Source organism: Dendrobates tinctorius, unplaced genomic scaffold, assembly GCF_039654945.1.
Source record: "Dendrobates tinctorius isolate UK_male_01 unplaced genomic scaffold, ASM3965494v1 ptg000007l, whole genome shotgun sequence".
Classification (NCBI taxonomy): domain Eukaryota; kingdom Metazoa; phylum Chordata; class Amphibia; order Anura; family Dendrobatidae; genus Dendrobates; species Dendrobates tinctorius.
In genome coordinates, this window is record NW_027361675.1 from 44,196,288 (window position 1) to 44,213,844 (window position 17,557).

Below are 17,557 nucleotides of genomic sequence, written 5' to 3' on the forward strand. Positions count from 1 at the left end.
GGATGTGCATTTTGAAGGACTGGGCAGAGTCAAGGGTTACTCCGAGGCAGCGGACCTCTGGTACGGGGGAAGGTGTGATGTCATCAATTGTTATAGATAGGTCGGGTAAGTAAGATCTGTGAGATGGGGGAAAGATGATCAGTTCAGATTTGTCCACATTGAGTTTGAGGAAGCGAGAGGAGAAGGAGGATATGGCTGATAGACAGTCCGGGATTCTGGACAGCAGAGAGGTGACATCTGAGCCAGAGAGGTAGATCTGAGTATCATCGGCATAAAGGTTGTACTGGAATCCATGGGACTTTGAGTTGCCCCAGGTCAAGTGTATAGATTGAGACGAGTAGGGGTCCTAGAACAGAGCCTGGGGGGACTCCAACAGAGTGAGGGTGGGATGAGGAGGTAGTGTGGGAGTGGGAGACGCTGAATGTGCGATTGGAAAGGTACTGTATGAGGAGATCCAGGATAGGACGAGGTCTTTGATGCCAAAGGAGGAGAGGATCTGTAGTAGGAAGCAGTGGTCAACTGTGTCGAAAGCAGAGGACAGGTCTAGAAGGAGGAGTATAGAGTATTGTCCGTTAGCTTTGGCTGTAAGTAGGTCGTTGGTAATTTTGGTCAGGGCTGTCTCAGTGGAATGATGGGGACGGAAACTAGATTGTAGATTGTCAAACAGCAAGTTAGATGAGAGGTGGGAGGAAAGTTCAGCGTGGATGTGCTGCTCCAGGAGTTTAGAAGCGAATAGGAGCAGCGATATTGGGCAATAGCTGGACATGGCTGTTGGGGCGAGGGTTTGATCATTCAGCATTCCAGCAGCTGTCCTTCGGCTTGCAAGCAGCGCATGTTGTCCCTGCCATGCGCTGCTTACAAGCATTAAGCAGCTTCTAGCATCGGAGCAGGACGCTGCGAGGGCGCGCAGGGAAGGGAAGTGTAATGGTGGTGTTGTTTGTTTGTTTGTTTGTGGGGTTTTTTTTTGTTTTGTTTTTTTTTTTAAATGTTTTCTGATGGGGCCAGTCGTACCAGGATAAGTAAAGAATGGGACTAATCATACCAGGACTGGGATGGGGGCCAATCATACCAGGATGCCATTGAAGAGAAATGAATGTTCATTGCCCTCCACGCCCATGGGTGTGGAATGCAGTGAATATTCATTTCTCTTTAGCAACGGGCACAGCAGTTAGCCGTAGCAGCTGGCTCCAGCCTCTGTGACCCGCTGCTCCACCGAAATCGCTCCCCACCATAATAGCCAGAGCAGGTACATCCGGACTACAAGACAAAAGTGGGTCTTATAGACCAAAAAATATGGTATATGCTTCTCCAACATACTTAGTGTTGATGAGGTAGTAATTGTGATACATTGCAGTAGCTCACTCACCATCTTGGATTATAATTACAAGGTCACCGAGGCCCAGTGGTTAGCAGTGTAGCCCTTCAGTACAGGGGTCCTAGGTTCAAATCCCACCAAGGACATCATCTGCTAGGAGTTTGTATGTTCTCCCTGTGGTTGCGTGGGTTTCCTTGTTTCCTCCCACACTCCAAAGACATAGTGATAGAGAATACAGATTGTGAGCCCCAATGGGGATAGCAATGATTGTCTGTAAAGCTCGGAATTAATGCGGTTATACAAGTGAGTAAAATGGGTAATTAAGTGTGGTGGTCTAACCCTGATTGGGTTTGAGTAAACAGCGAACCCTTGTGGAAGTAATGCTCTCTATATAGTATTGTTAATATTTGTGCATATCATTATTCTCCCCAATCTTGTCTTCATACACATTTACAAAATAATGTTACTATAGATTTTGCTCCGCTTTATTTATTCAGTTTCCTTCTCAATCTGTTTCCTTTCTTAGATTGTGATGGATGAAAGTGAATTAAAGACTGCAGAGAGTAACTCTGACCTCTTGGTGAACACCAGGTTGTCTTTCTCTATGGAGAATGGAAAAGACCTTTCCAGTTCCCTATGTCTAGAAAAAGGACAGAGCACAAACCTTGAAGACAATGTGATGTCAAACTTCTTGGTCAAAGTATCCCGTGAGGAAACCCCTGGAAGAGAAGACGCCAGACTGGGACCGCCAGATGGTCAACAAGACTCGGGAAGTGAGAATAATAAAGAGAAAACCCTGGGTATGAAAGTCCTATAGCAAAGTTACAGGTCTCTGCAACAATATAGTGTAACGTATTAGACTACAAACCCCACTTCTATGCTCTAGAATGACGTCCATAGGGAATGAAAAAATACTGCCAATTATCATATCCAAAATAGAGGCCGATTTTTTTTTTTTATTCCCCCCCCCCCCCCCCCACAAACTTTATCCACTGCAATTGAGAAATGTGAAATGAGCAGCAAATTCCATAGTAAGAAATGCTGAAAATATGAATGGTATATACCGTATCATACCCCTGAACTTTGTTAGCCACTGAGAACAGAGTGTACTTCGGCACTGCTATGTATAGCAGAAATCACGATGTTCTAAGAATGCCAGTCACAGGCCGACGTTCACAGGATTTTAATGACAGGCACAGGGTCCATCATCAGAGGCACTAGGGTCATCAGAAGGTCCTTGGCTGTCATCACAACCCATTGGCTCCAGCAAATCAGTCATCAAATGTTGGCAAAGATGCGGCTTAGCGTATGAGCCCTCATCAAAGTCAGGGACATGCCATATTATGTAAACACACATCATTTTTCATGAAGGGGTTAAAAAGAACCTGTCGTTATATTTGATGCCAAAGCCACCAGCACATGAATCCAAGGAAGGATGCACGATTGCAGCCAGGAATATTTTACTCTGAAACACTCGAGTGGTTCAGAGAAAACACTGGAGAGCCAGCCAGGGACATTGGGAATTGATGTGATTAGTCAAGCGCGCCCCCTCTCCCCACAAGCTACTGCCTCTCCCACTTCTGTTGATTGGCAGGTCTCTCCCATGTGTATATTTAGGAATAAACCTATCAATCAAACGTGGTGGGGCTAAACTAGTCTCCTTTCTCCCTATAGTCACTGGCCAGTTTTCACACTGTTTTCTCTAAAACTTTAGACCATTTAAAAATAAAACCTACCTTGCTGCAATCATGAATCATACATTCTGTTCTTTCAGAAAGAGTTTTCAGCAGGCTCCTTATCAGGGGCAGGATTTCAATGACAGAAAACACTATATACAACTGAACAAAGTAGCCACCACAATAGGTGATGTCACAGCTGCCGCTGCTCGCCTTTCCCTTACAATGACCTTTGCAGGGACTGTTTAAATTCTTCACAAAAGAGGGTTGGGATCTGACCATTGTGGCTATTTACATTTGTTGTTTCCTTAAACAATAGGAAACTATAGTCTAAAAAAGCCCCAGTGGCCAGTGTGAAAATTGCAAGAGTTGCCTGTCATACAATTTTTAAAAATCCATTTAACACAAGTACCTGATTTAAATAATATGTAATTTCTGATGTTTGATTCCCTTTAAAGAATGTTTTAAATAAAAAAAAAAAAAATAATCATCTGCTTGTACTTGTATTTGTTTAACATTTAGTGATTGTAATAGAAAAAATCTTTGCATTATTGCTGGCAATATGTAATGTTCAACCCATGCATTCCTCTGACTGATTCTTATTTGCTTGGCTTACAGGTAAAGAAGTCCTACTTTTGATGCAGGCTCTGAACACGCTAAGAACTCCAGAAGAAAAGCTGGCTGCTCTCTGCAAGAAATATGCAGATCTTGTATGTATGACACCGTCTTGAAGGGGTTAACTAGTTTTCCACACTGAATTTATGAAATTAGTGGTTTCCAGATTAAGTGAGCTTTAGAACATGTGTAACCAGTTTAACGTGTGGTAAGAAAACATGACATCTATATATACATGGACACGCTGCATGGGCAGTATTATGTGGTCCTACACTATTAATTGTTTGTAATTGTAAAGGGAACCTGTCACCATAGATAATGCTATTAACCTGCAGACATAGCTAATCAGCAGGTTAATAGCGTTAGGAAGGTGCCCAGCTGCCACACTTAAAAACTGCGGTGCCAGGAGAAAAAAAAATTTTCATCCCGAGATCCAATGGCTTTCAGACATGCATGTGTTTTGCACAACTATACTCACTGCTCACTACACTGTGATCGGTGACTATTAGCACGCCCTGGCACTTTGACAGCAAGCTTTGCACTGATTTATTGCACAACTGACTGTCAAAGTGCCAGGGTGTGCTTACAACCGCCACTCAGTGTATTGAGCAGCGGCGGTTGTACCTGTCTTTGATAACAGCCAGACTCTTGATTCATGCTGCCCGTAGTTTGGATTGCAAGGATCAGCTGTAAAGTTCCCTTTAACAATTTAAGAACTTAAGACGACTCCTTTTAAAAGAGAAGCTGTAATCAGAAGATAACCAATTGTTTAAATCATGTTTTTGTGTCTTGTGTAACGTTCTTTTTTTAATTTTTTCTTCTTTCCCCATATTACAATCTGTAAATAGAACATTTTTCACATTGGCCAGTGGGACTTTTTTTAGCGTTTAAGGCCCCGAATCATGAAGACTATCATTTGTTCACACCAGTCCTGTTGAGGGGGACATCTTGCAGTCAGATGCGCCTGAGACCTCTTAATTGAGCCACATCTCTTCAGGTGCATCCTAGATGTGGTGTGCACCTCACCACAAAATGTTACTCTAGTCGGGGACTGGGGTAATAATTGGGGTACAACCTGCCTTGGATTAGCTGAGCGAGCCTTGCCATGGCCTGTCCCACCCCAACTCTGCCCATGTTTCCTGAGCTAACTGAAACTGGTGTGGAAAAAGGCAAAAATTGCAAAAACTTTTACCCAACCTCACGTTGAGCAGAAATTGCAATGTTTTTTAAATGTTTTAAGCCAGATTTCTGATGTAAACACCTTTTGATGAATCATGGCCTAACTTCATCTGAATCAGTTTTCCCCAATAAAAAAAAAATATTTATACTCCCCTACAATGCTAGCACCGTTCCCGCGGTGTTACCACTGGCTCTCTCAGGGCTTGCATGACATTGTCATGTGATTCCTGCGGCCAGTCATCACTGGCTTCACTCTCAGGTCCTATGGACGAAATTGGTGTCCAGGGGAAGTGAAAGCTGCGGCTGCTCTCACTTCCTCCATATCTGTTAGTTTGTCTGAAGCAAGAGAGTGAATTCAGCGCTGATTGGAAGCAGGGATCAAGTGACATAATGTCTTGCGAGGCCCGGAGCAGCCAGTGCAGACACCGCTGGAACAGCATCAGAAGTGCATGTAAGCGTTATTATTTTACTAGGCGGAAACGCAGGGATTGAGAAGGTGTTGTCCAAGTAGTGGACATCCCCTTTTTAAGGCAATTTTCACACTGGGTATTTTTCTAACATCCTCTTGTTTAAGGAAACAACACATAAAGATAGCCATAATGGTCAAATACTGACTATCTTTTGTATTGAAGTGTGTAATGAGTGGGTGCAAAGGTCATTGTGAAGAGAGCAGTACTAGGGCCAGATATGACCACACCCATTGTGATTGGTGGATCCCATGTTATCAGCTGTGTATAGAGATGTTATCAGTCATTGTAATTCTGCCTCTGCTGTAATAAGCCTGGTGAAAATAATTCCTGGGCAGGAAGTATCAATTTAAAATGGCGCCAGATTATGAATTTTGTTCTTTAAGAGAGAGCATGATATTAAAAAAGGAAAAAAAAAGCATTTTTTTTTGTTTATTGCGGTACCTTGATAGCCAGAAATCTCTGTAAATACGTTTATGCCAAAGAAAAGACAATAGTGTTCTGGGAATGATAGCCTTATTGGCTAACCAGAAAAATTATGTAAAAATGTATAAACTCAAGAAGCATCTGCACTTAGAAGGCTTTCAAATATAATTTTTCTGATTAGCCAATAGGTACTTTTCCTGGAATGCAGTGAAGGAAATAGTTATTTGATCCCTTGCTGATTTTGTAAGTCTACCCACTGACAAAGACATGAACAGTATCTTTTTAACCCCTTCACCCCCAAGGGTGGTTTGCACGTTCATGACCGGGCCAATTTTTACAATTCTGACCACTGTACCTTTATGAGGTCATAACTCTGGAACGCTTCTATGGATCCCAGTGATTCTGACAGTGTTTTCTCGTGTCACATTGTACTTCATGTTAGTGGTAAAATTTCATTCAAATAACTTGCGTTTATTTGTGAAAAAAACGGAAATTTGGCAAAAATTTTGAAAATTTCGCAATTTTCCAACTTTGAATTTTTATGCCCTTAAATCACAGAGATACGGCACACAAAAAACTTGATAACTAACATTTCCCACATGTTTACTTTACTTTACATCAGCACAGTTTTGGAACCAAAATTTTTTTTTGTTAGGAAGTTATAAGGGTTAAAAGTTGACCAGCGATTTCTCATTTTTACAACACCATTTTATTTTTAGGACCACATCACATTTGAAGCCACTTTGAGGGGTCTATATGATAGAAAATACCCAAAAGTGACACCATTCTAAAAACTGCACCCCTTAAGGTGCTCAAAACCACATTCAAGAAGTTTATTAACCCTTTAGGTGCGTCACAGGAATTTTTTTGAATATTTAAAAAAAAAATGAACATCTAACTTTTTTCACAAAAAAAATAATTCAGGTTCAATTTTTTTTATTTTACCAAGGGTAACATGAGAAATTGGACTGCAAAAGTTATTGTGCAATTTGTCCTGAGTACGCTGATACCTGATTTGTGGGGGGGAACGACTGTTTCGGCGCATGGCAGAGCTCAGAATGGAAGGAGCGCCGTTTGACTTTTTCAATGCAAAATTGGCTGGAATTCAGATCGGACGCCATGTCACGTTTGGAGAGTCCCTGATGTACCTAAACAGTGGAAACCCCCTACAAGTGACCCCATTTTGGAAACTAGACCCCCCAAGGAACTTATCTAGATATGTGGTGAGAACTTTGAACCCACAAGGGCTTTACAGAAGTTTATAACGTACAGCGGTACAATTAAAAAATCATATTTTTTCCACAAAAATGATCTTTTCACCCCAATTTTTATTTTCCCAAGGGTAACAGGACCCTAAAAGTTATTGTGCAATTTGTCCTGAGTATGCTGATACCCCACATGTGGGGGTAAACCACTATTTGGGCGCATGGCAGAGCTCGGAAGGGAAGCAGCGCCATTTGACGTTTTTGGCTGGAATTGAGATCGGACATCATGTCGCGATTGAAAAACCCCTGATGTACCTAAACAGTGGAAACCCCCCACAAATGACACCATTTTGTAAACTAGACCCCCCAAGGAACTTGTCTAGATGTGAGGTGAGCACTTTGAACCCCCCAGTGCTTCACAGAAGTTTATAACGCCCGGGCGTGAAAATAAAAAAATCGTATTTTTTCCACAAACATGATCTTTTAGTCACCATTTTTTTTATTTTCCCAAGGGTAACAGGAGAAATTGAACCCCAAAAGTTGTTGTCTAATTTGTCCTGAGTAATCTGACACCCCATATGTGGGAGAAAACTACTGTATGGACACACGTCAGGGCTCGGAAGGGAAGTAGTGACGTTTTGGAATGCAGACATTGATGGAATGGTCTGCGGGTGTCATGTTGCCTTTGGAGAGCCCCTAATGTACCTAAACAGTGGAAACCCCCCACAAATGACCCCATTTTGAAAACTAGACCCCCTAAGGAACTTATCTAGATGTGAGGTGAGCACTTTGAACCCCCAAGGGCTTCACAGAAGTTTATAATGCCCGGGCATGAAAATAAAAAAATCTTAATTTTTCCACAAACATGATCAATTAGTCCCCAATTTTTTCATTTTCCCAAGGGTAACAGGAGAAATTGGACCGCAAAAGTTGTTGTCCAATTTGTCATGAGTACGCTGACACCCCATATGTGGGAGAAAACTACTGTATGGACACACGTCGGGGCTCGGAAGGGAAGCAGTGCCATTTTGGAATGCAGACTTTGATGGAATGGTCTGTGGGTGTCATGTGCGTTTGGAGAGCCCCTGATGTACCTAAACTATTGAAACTCCCAACAAGTGACCCCATTTTGGACACTAGACCCCCCCACGGAACTTATCTAGATGTGTGGTGAGCACTTTGAAACCCCCAAGTGCTTCACAGAAGTTTATAACGCTTGGACGTGAAAATAAAAAAATCATTTTTTTCCACAAAAATGATATTTTTGCCCCCAATTTTTTATTTTCCTAAGGGTAACGGGAGAAATTGGACCCCAAAAATTGTTTTGCAATTTGTCCTGAGTAGGCTGATACCCTACATGTGGGGGTAAAACACTGTTTGGGCGCATGGCAGAGCTTGGGAGGGAAGGAGCACCATTTGACTTTTTCAACTCAGAATTCGCTGGAATTGAGATCAGACGCAATGTTGCATTTGGAGAGCCCCTAATGTGCCCAAACAGTGGAAACCCCCAATTCTAACTCCAACCCGAACCCCAACACACCCCTAACCCTAGCCCTAACCCTAGCCCTAATGGAAAAATGGAAATAAATACATTTTTTTAATTTTATTATTTTTCCCTAACTAAGGGGGTGATAACGGGGGTTTGATTTACTATTTATGGCGGTTTTTATTATTGGCAGCTGTCGCACGCTAAAAGACGCTTTTTATTGTAAAAATAGTTTTTGCATCACCACATATTGAGAGCTATAATTTTTCCGTATTTTGACCCACCGAGTCATGTGAGGTCTTATTTTTTGTGGGACGAGTTGACGTTTTTATTGGTACCATTTTCGGGCACGTGACATTTTTTGATCGCTTTTTATTCCGATTTTTGGGACGCAGAATGAACAAAAACCAGCGTTTCATGAATTTCTTTTGGGGGAGTGCGTTTACACCGTTCCGCGTGCGGTAAAATTGATAAAGCGGTTTTATTCTTCGGGTCAGTACGGTTACAGCGATACCTCATTTAGGTCGTTTTTTTATGTTTTGTCGGTTTTATGCAATGAAAACTATTTTATATAAATAATTATTTTTGCATCGCTTTATTCTGCGAGCTATAACTTTTTTATTTTTTCGCAGATGATGCTGTGTGGCGGCTCGTTTTTTGCGGGACAAGATGACGTTTTCAGCGGTACCATGGATATTTATATGCGTCTTTTTGATCGCGCGTTATTACACTTTTTGTTTGGCGGTATGATAATAAATCATTATTTTTTTGCTTCGTTTTTTATTTTTATTTTTTAAGGGGTTCGCTAAAGGGGTTAACTAATGGGACAGTTTTATAGGGCGGGTCGTTACGGACGCGGCGATACCTAATATGTGTACTTTTATTGTTTTGGTTTTTTTTTAATTTCCAAAAAATGAATTTATTGGGGAATATTTTTTTTTTTTTTTTTTACTAATTTATTTGGCTATTTTTTTTTTTATTATTTTTTTTAAATTATTTTTACACTTTTTTTTATTTTTTTTTTTACTTTATTACATAGTCCCAGGTGGGACATCACTGTCCTGTGACAGATCGCTTATCTGTCACATCACAGATCACTGTGACAGATCAGCAATCTGTCACAGGCATTGAAGAAGACTTCCTCTTGCCTGCGCTTTGCAGGCACTGAGGAAGCCAGCTTCCTCCAGGCCCCCGAAGGCCCCCGTCGCCATCTTGGATTCGGGGGCCTGGAGGAAAGGAGCCCCCCGCAGCAGCGCTGCACATTGCGCTGCCGTGGGGGGCTCAGGGAAGCACGGAGGGAGCCCCCTCCCTGCCGATGCTTCCCTTTAACGCCCGGTACACCGCGATCATGTTTGATCGCGGTGTGCAAGGGGTTAACGTGTCTGGGGCGGTCCGTGACCGCCCCTGACACATAGTGCCGGGTGTCAGCTGTGATAATCAGCTGACACCCGGCCGCGATCAGCGGCGCTCACCACGTGGGTGCCACTGATCGCGGTAGACGTACTATCCCGTCCATGGGCATAGGGGCCCGGGTCCCATGGACGGGATAGTACGTCGGATGTCAGGAAGGGGTTAAGGGTAGATTAGTTTTAACATTGAGAGATAGAATATCAAAAATAAAATCCAGAAAATCACATTGTATAAATCACATTGTATACATTTATTTGCATTTTGCAGTGAGAAATAAGTATTTGATCCCTCTGGCAAACAAGACTTAACACTTGGTGGCAAAACCCTTGTTGACAAGCACAGCAGTTTTTTTTTTGTAGTTGATGATGAGGTTTGCGCACATGTCAGGAGGAATTTTGGTCCACTCCCCTTTGCAGATCATCTCTAAATCATTAGGGTATGTTTCCATGGTCAAGATTCTGAGCCCTTTGGATGCAGCGGACACCCATCCCGCCCAGTGGCGGCTGGGGCGGTCGAAAAATTTGCCGCCCCTTTGGTCGTTGCTATAGCTGACTCCCAAGTGTGTATACGGGTATATAGCTTTTGTAGACTACTGCCAGGTGTGTATATAGCTTCTATAGGTGGCTCCCAGGTGAGTATATAGGGGTATATAGCATATATAGGTGTTCCCAGGGGTGTATACTTGTATATAGTTTCGATAGGTGTATACAGGTGTATATAGCTTCTATATAAGGCTCACTGGTGCCCTCCATGACTGAATTACATGACTGGTGTAAATGACTGCTCTCCATGACTTGCGTACATGACTGGCTTACAAGACTGACATAAATGATTCGTATACATGACTGGCGTAAATGACTGGCATACATGTCTGTCTTTCATGACTGTCTTTCATGATGGGCCCACATGACTGGCGTACTTCTGGCATACATGACTGGCGTACATGACTGGCGTACATGACATGACTGGCGTACCTGACATGACTGGCGTACATGACATGACTGGCGTACATGACATGACTGGCGTACATGACATGACTGGCGTACATGACATGACTGGCGTACATGACATGACTGGCGTACATGACTTGACTGGCTTACATGACTTGACTGGCTTACATGACTTGACTGGCTTACATGGCTTGACTGGCTTACATGACTTGACTGGCTTACATGGCTTGACTGGCTTACATGGCTTGACTGGCTTACATGGCTTGACTGGCTTACATGGCTTGACTGGCTTACATGGCTTGACTGGCTTACATGGCTTGACTGGCTTACATGGCTTGACTGGCTTACATGGCTTGACTGGCTTACATGACTTGACTGGCTTACATGACTTGACTGGCTTACATGACTTGACTGGCTTACATGACTTGACTGGCTTACATGACTTGACTGGCTTACATGACTTGACTGGCTTACATGACTTGACTGGCTTACATGACTTGACTGGCTTACATGACTTGACTGGCTTACATGACTTGACTGGCTTACATGACTTGACTGGCTTACATGACTTGACTGGCTTACATGACTTGACTGGCTTACATGACTTGACTGGCTTACATGACTTGACTGGCTTACATGACTTGACTGGCTTACATGACTTGACTGGCTTGACTGGCTTACATGGCTTGACTGGCTTACATGGCTTGACTGGCTTACATGGCTTGACTGGCTTACATGGCTTGACTGGCTTACATGGCTTGACTGGCTTACATGGCTTGACTGGCTTACATGACTTGACTGGCTTACATGACTTGACTGGCTTACATGACTTGACTGGCTTACATGACTTGACTGGCTTACATGACTTGACTGGCTTACATGACTTGACTGGCTTACATGACTTGACTGGCTTACATGACTTGACTGGCTTACATGACTTGACTGGCTTACATGACTTGACTGGCTTACATGACTTGACTGGCTTACATGACATGACTTGACTGGCTTACATGACATGACTTGACTGGCTGACATGACATGACTTGACTGGCTGACATGACATGACTTGACTGGCTGACATGACATGACTTGACTGGCTGACATGACATGACTTGACTGGCTGACATGACATGACTTGACTGGCTGACATGACATGACTTGACTGGCTGACATGACATGACTTGACTGGCTGACATGACATGACTTGACTGGCTGACATGACATGACTTGACTGGCTGACATGACATGACTTGACTGGCTGACATGACATGACTTGACTGGCTGACATGACATGACTTGACTGGCTGACATGACATGACTTGACTGGCTGACATGACATGACTTGACTGGCTTACATGACTGGTGAATATGACAGGCGTGCCGCCGCCACGTACGTGACTGGTGGAGGCCAGAGCAGTTGAAAAGCTGTGGCATTTTTTTAGGACGCTAATATCTGCTCTTGATGGAGGAGTTTGTATCCAGCACTGACTACAGTCTACATTACAGCTGGAGTAGTAGAAGACGCCAATCTCCAACGATGCTGAAGTTGGTTTCTTATTCGTTCAGTTTCTTATTCGGCTATTTTTTATTTTGTTTTTTTTTTCAGGTTTTTCAATAAAAATAAAACATTCTAAGTATATAATAATATGCAATCATGTGTCCTTTTGTGAACACACTTAAAAACAGATAAAAAAAAATTAGAAGGCTGGCACAAAAATGGGCTTCAAAGTGAGCACTGAGGTATGGTATTGAAGGGGTTAAATGGCTTTGTGCCACTGATCTGACACCTGATTTACATACCTTGTGATGCCACACATCACGTTCATGTTAATCCAGCCTGGCACAAATGGGTTATGGGCATCAAAACTGCCATCAAAGTGGGCAGAGAACCAATTTTCACACATGTGAATAAGTAACAGCTAAATTTAAGGGGTTAAACGGCTTTGGGCCACTGATCTAACACCTGATATACATACCTAGTGATGCCCCACATGAAATTCATGTCACTCCAGCCTGGCACAAATGGGTTCTGGGCATCAGAACTTTGATGCCAGTTCAGGTGTTAGATCAGTGGCCCAAAGCCATTTAACCCCTTCAAAATAACTGTTACTTATTCAAATCTGTGAAAATGGGCAAATTGCCCACTTTGATGCCAGGTCTGATGCCCATAACCCATTTGTGCCAGGCTGGATTAACATGAACGTGATGTGTGGCATCACAGGGTATGTAAATCAGGTGTCAGATCAGTGGTACAAAGCCATTTAACCCCTTCAATACCATACCTCAGTGCCCACTTTGATGCCCATTTTTGTGCCAGTCTTCTAAAAAATTTTTATCTGTTTTTAAGTGTATTCACAAAAGGACACATGATTGCATATTTATTATATACTTTTATTTTTATTGAAAAACCTGAAAAAATAAAAAATAGCCGAATAAGAAACTGCCGAATAAGAAACCAACTTCAGCATTGTCAGACTCCAGGACTCAAGGCCTGAGGCTGTCAGGGTTGACCGGGCGGTGTGTGTGGCAGACCGCAGGCAGATCACGTGTCTCCCTCGTCCTCCCCTCACAGATATCAAGGGCAACCCGGCAGCGCTTCCCGCCGTCCCCCGGGCCTCACTCACCGGCTCCTGTGTCCCGGGATCCGCTCTGAGTCCTGCTGCGTCACCGGCTCAACGCGAACACCTCCTCCAGGAGCGGACGGGTCTCTGAGTGCGCCCGCCGCCCAGCAACGGCTCAGGAGTGGACAGCAGCCGAGGCTCCAGTCCAGCAAGCCAGGTAGTAGAAGAATTTGAAAGCGCCTGCACTGTGCGCCTCCGCGGAGTCCGCGCTGTTCTCCCACAGGCCACAGAGGAGAGGACTTGCTGCTGCTGCCACGCCGCCCCCACACACGTGCCGCCTGGGGCGGACCGCCCCCCCACGCTACGCCACTGATCCCGCCCAAAGCGCTGCCCCCTTTTGTACGTGCGGTGATTCTGCATGTGTTCATTGAACACATGCGGAATCACCGCATCCTATACATAGAGCGGTGTTATTTATCTTGCGGAGACCGTGCGTCTCCGCAAGATAGTCATGCTGCGGTCTATAAAGACACGTCGCATGTGCATTTATGTGGGTCTGCCACCTGCATCTTTGTACACATAGTGGAGATGGGATTTCATAAAATCCCCTCCACTATGCTGTAACATCTGGACGCTGCGGATGTACGCAGGGTCCAATCCGCAGAAAATCCTGACCGTGGAAACCTATCCTTAAGATTTTGAGGCTGTCACTTGGCAACTCTGAGCTTTGACTCTGTCCATAAGTTTTCTATTGGATTAAGGTCTGCAGACTGGCTAGGCCACTCCATGACCTTAATGTGCTTCTTTTTGAGCCACTCCTTTGTGGTCTTGGCTGTATGTTTTGGGTCATTGTCTTGCTGGAAGACCCAGCCACAACCCATTTTTTTTGGCTTGGCATAAGGAAGGTGATAATCACTCAGGATTTTATGGTACATGGCTCCATCCATTTTCCCATTGATGCGATGAAGTAGTCCTGTGCCCTTAGCAGAGAAACTTTCCCAAAACATAACGTTTCCACCTCCATGCTTGACAGTGGGGATGGTGTTCTTTGAGTCGGTCAGCATTTCTCTTCCTCCAAACACAGCAAGTTGAGTTAATGCCAAAGAGCTCAATTTTTGTCTCATCTGACCACAGCACCTTCTCCCAATCTCTCACAGAATCATCCAAGTGTTCATTGGCAAGGTACAGATGGGCCTGCACGTGTGCCTTCTTGAGCAAGGGGACCTTGCGGGCACTGTAGGATTTTAAACTTTTGCGGCGTAATGAGTTACCAACGGTTTTCTTGGTGACTCTGGTACCAGCTGCCTTGAAATCATTAACAAGTTCTCCCCGTGTAGTTTTAGGCTGATCTCTCACCTTTCTCATGATAGCCCATGAGGTGAGATTTTGCATGGTGCCCCAGATTGATATCGATTGACAGTCATTTTGTATTTCTTCCATTTTCTTACTGTTGCACCAACTAACCCTTTCTGAGGAAGCATTTTGTGAGAAACATGCGTAAAAGAGTGTGTGTAGGTAAATACATGTCCATGCATGCCATCTCATGAACATCGTTATCTGTTTCTCTGCCTCAGTTTTTTGCTCCTATATAATTGAGCATTAGCCTTAACAAATTGCGTACTTGGAGCAATCAATTGGGGTTGTAGATTCTTATTGTTCTGTATGCTGTGTGGATTTGGGTCTATGAATGCACTGTCACCTTTCAGCACATGCACTTAATCTTGATGTGACACATACTTTTGCAGTGACTCATTTATTATCCTCATGTCATATGCACTTTATAGGTAGTAGTTAATGCACTGTCACTTTATAGGGTACCATATATTGTTTTGACCTATTGTGTTTATGGTATAACCACTATTAAGGTAGTCATTTGCTTTATTATGTATTTTTAATTCTTCACTTACAAGTTTTTAGGCTGTGATATAGTGATCTGTGGAAATCTGTTTCTATATTTTTTTGGTATCCAATTGATTGTGTTGTTTCTGTCCCTTTTCCACATGGGTTTATGAGATGTATTCAGCTACTTGTATAATTTTGAGATTGATCATTTTATTATTTGGGACTAATTATTGATAATATTTACCATTGGATTTTTTTCTTTTTATGTCTTGTTATTGTTTCAATAAAATATTTGGTTTTGTAATTTTTGTTTGTGGGAGTAATTTTTGTAGGTTTCATTATTGCACCAACAGTTGTCTCCTTCTCACCCTACGTTTTGCTTATGGTTTTGTTGCCCATTCCAGCTTTGTGCAGGTCTATGATCTTGTCCCTGACATCCTTATAAAGCTCATTGGTGTTGCCCATGTTGTAGAGGGTAGAGTCTGACTGATTAATGGAGTCTATGGACAGGAGTCTTTTATAAAGGTGACTATGTAAGACAGCTGTCTTTAATAATGGTAATGAGTTGATTAGAAGCGTCTAACTGGTCGGTAGGAGCCAGAACTATTAATGGTTGGTAGGGGATCAAATACTTATTTCTCACTGAAAATGTAAATAAAGGGATCAAATAATTATTTCCTTCACTGTACTTTTTGGCATTTTAATATTTATATTAAAAAAAGAAAAAAAATACATGTACAGAAATCTGCTTTAACCCCTTGCTGACGTCAGGTGTAATAAACAGTACGCCGATGTCGGACTCCCCTCCCTTTGATTTGGGCTCTTGCAGTGAGCCCACATGTTTCCCGGGACATGTAGGCTGTTTTGAACAGCTGACGTGCCCGAAACAGCCGCTGGTGGAATGCGATCCACCTGCGGCTATTAACCTGTTAAATGCCGCTGTCAAACTGACAGCGGCATTTAACATGCGATTCCAGCAATCAGTGACCCTCATCACGTGATCGCAGGTCACCGATGGGTCGTCATGACAACCAGAGGTCTCCTTCAGACCGCTATGGTTCTCAATGCCGGATTGCTATGAGCGTCGCCTGGTGGTTGGTGCTCAAAGCAAGTGAGCATTTCTGTTACATTCAGGCAATTTAATCATCGCCTATATGTAGCAGAGCCGATAAGATCATGGCAGTTTCTAGTCTCCCATGGAGACTATTGAAGCATGCCAAAAGTTAAAAAAAAAAAAAAATGTAAATATTAATAAAAAAATAAGTTTAAATCACCCCCCCCTTTCGCCCCATTCAAAATAAAACAATAAAAAAAATCAAACATACACACATTCTCTATCTCCGCATTCAGAACTGTCCGATCTATCGATTTAAAAAAAAAAATTACTAAACGGTGTAACGAGAAAAAAAATTGCAATACATTAAAATGCAGTAACTGCCAATCTAAAGATCATATGTGCACCAAAATGCTTTAAGTAAAAACGTCAGCCCGGCACCCAAAAAATAAGCTTTCACCCAACCAGAGATCACAAAAATTGGAGACGCTCCGACTCCGAGTATCGGAAAATAACACAAATTTTTTTTAAACAAATTTTTGAATTTTTTTTCACCACTTAAACAAAAAAAGAACCTAGACATGTTTGGTGTCTATGAACTCATAATGACCTGGAGAATCATAATGGTAGATCAGTTTTAGCATTTAGTGAACATGGTGGAAAAAAAACCCTGGAATTTCACTTTTTTTTTTTTTTTTTGCAATTTTACCGCACTTGGAATTTCTTTCCCATTTTCGAGTACATGACATGGTAAAACCAATGGTGTTGTTCAAAAGTACAACTCTTCCCGCAAAAAACAAGCCCTCACATTGCTACTTTGACCAAAAAATAAAAGTTATGGCTCTGGGAAGAAGAGTAGCAAAAAATGAAAATGTGAAACCAAAAATACCTCTGGTCATTAAGGTGTTAAACAAATAGGTCATTTTCTGATGATGGCTTCCCTTTAAATGGAATCTGTTATTGGATTTTTACTACATAATCTGAGAGTAGAATAATGTAGAAACAGAGACCCTGATTTCCGTGATGTATCATTTACTGAGCTGCTTGCTTTAGTTTTGATAATCTTCTGATTATAAACCAGTGCATTTATCGTAAGAGGACTAGTAAATCTACTGCCATAATCAGTAGCTCTGTATAAGCATGGCCCACTACTGATCAGCCTTTTTCTGTGTACACTGTATATGGGCATAAAAATGTCGGTGGTGGACAATGGTTGTACACTGTATGTGGGCAGTGGTTATACACTGTATATGGGCAGAAAGCTGTCAGTGGTGGGCAGTGGTTATACACTGTATATGGGCAGAAAGTTGTCAGTGGTGGGCAGTGGTTATACACTGTATATGGGCAGAAAGCTGTCAGTGGTGGGCAGTG

General features: G+C 42.7%; 1 protein-coding gene across 2 annotated transcripts in view; it reads left to right on the forward strand.

Annotated features, from left to right (window-relative positions):
• The window catches only part of TXLNG (taxilin gamma), a 72,466-nt gene that overhangs the window by 37,072 nt on the left and 17,837 nt on the right, over positions 1-17,557 (forward strand). For both annotated transcript variants that reach the window (XM_073574072.1, XM_073574068.1), the window contains exons 2-3: positions 1,842-2,115; positions 3,610-3,701. In XM_073574072.1, the coding sequence (XP_073430173.1) occupies positions 1,848-2,115; positions 3,610-3,701 (360 nt within the window). In that variant the 5' untranslated portion in view covers positions 1,842-1,847. The remainder of the gene's footprint in view (positions 1-1,841; positions 2,116-3,609; positions 3,702-17,557) is intronic.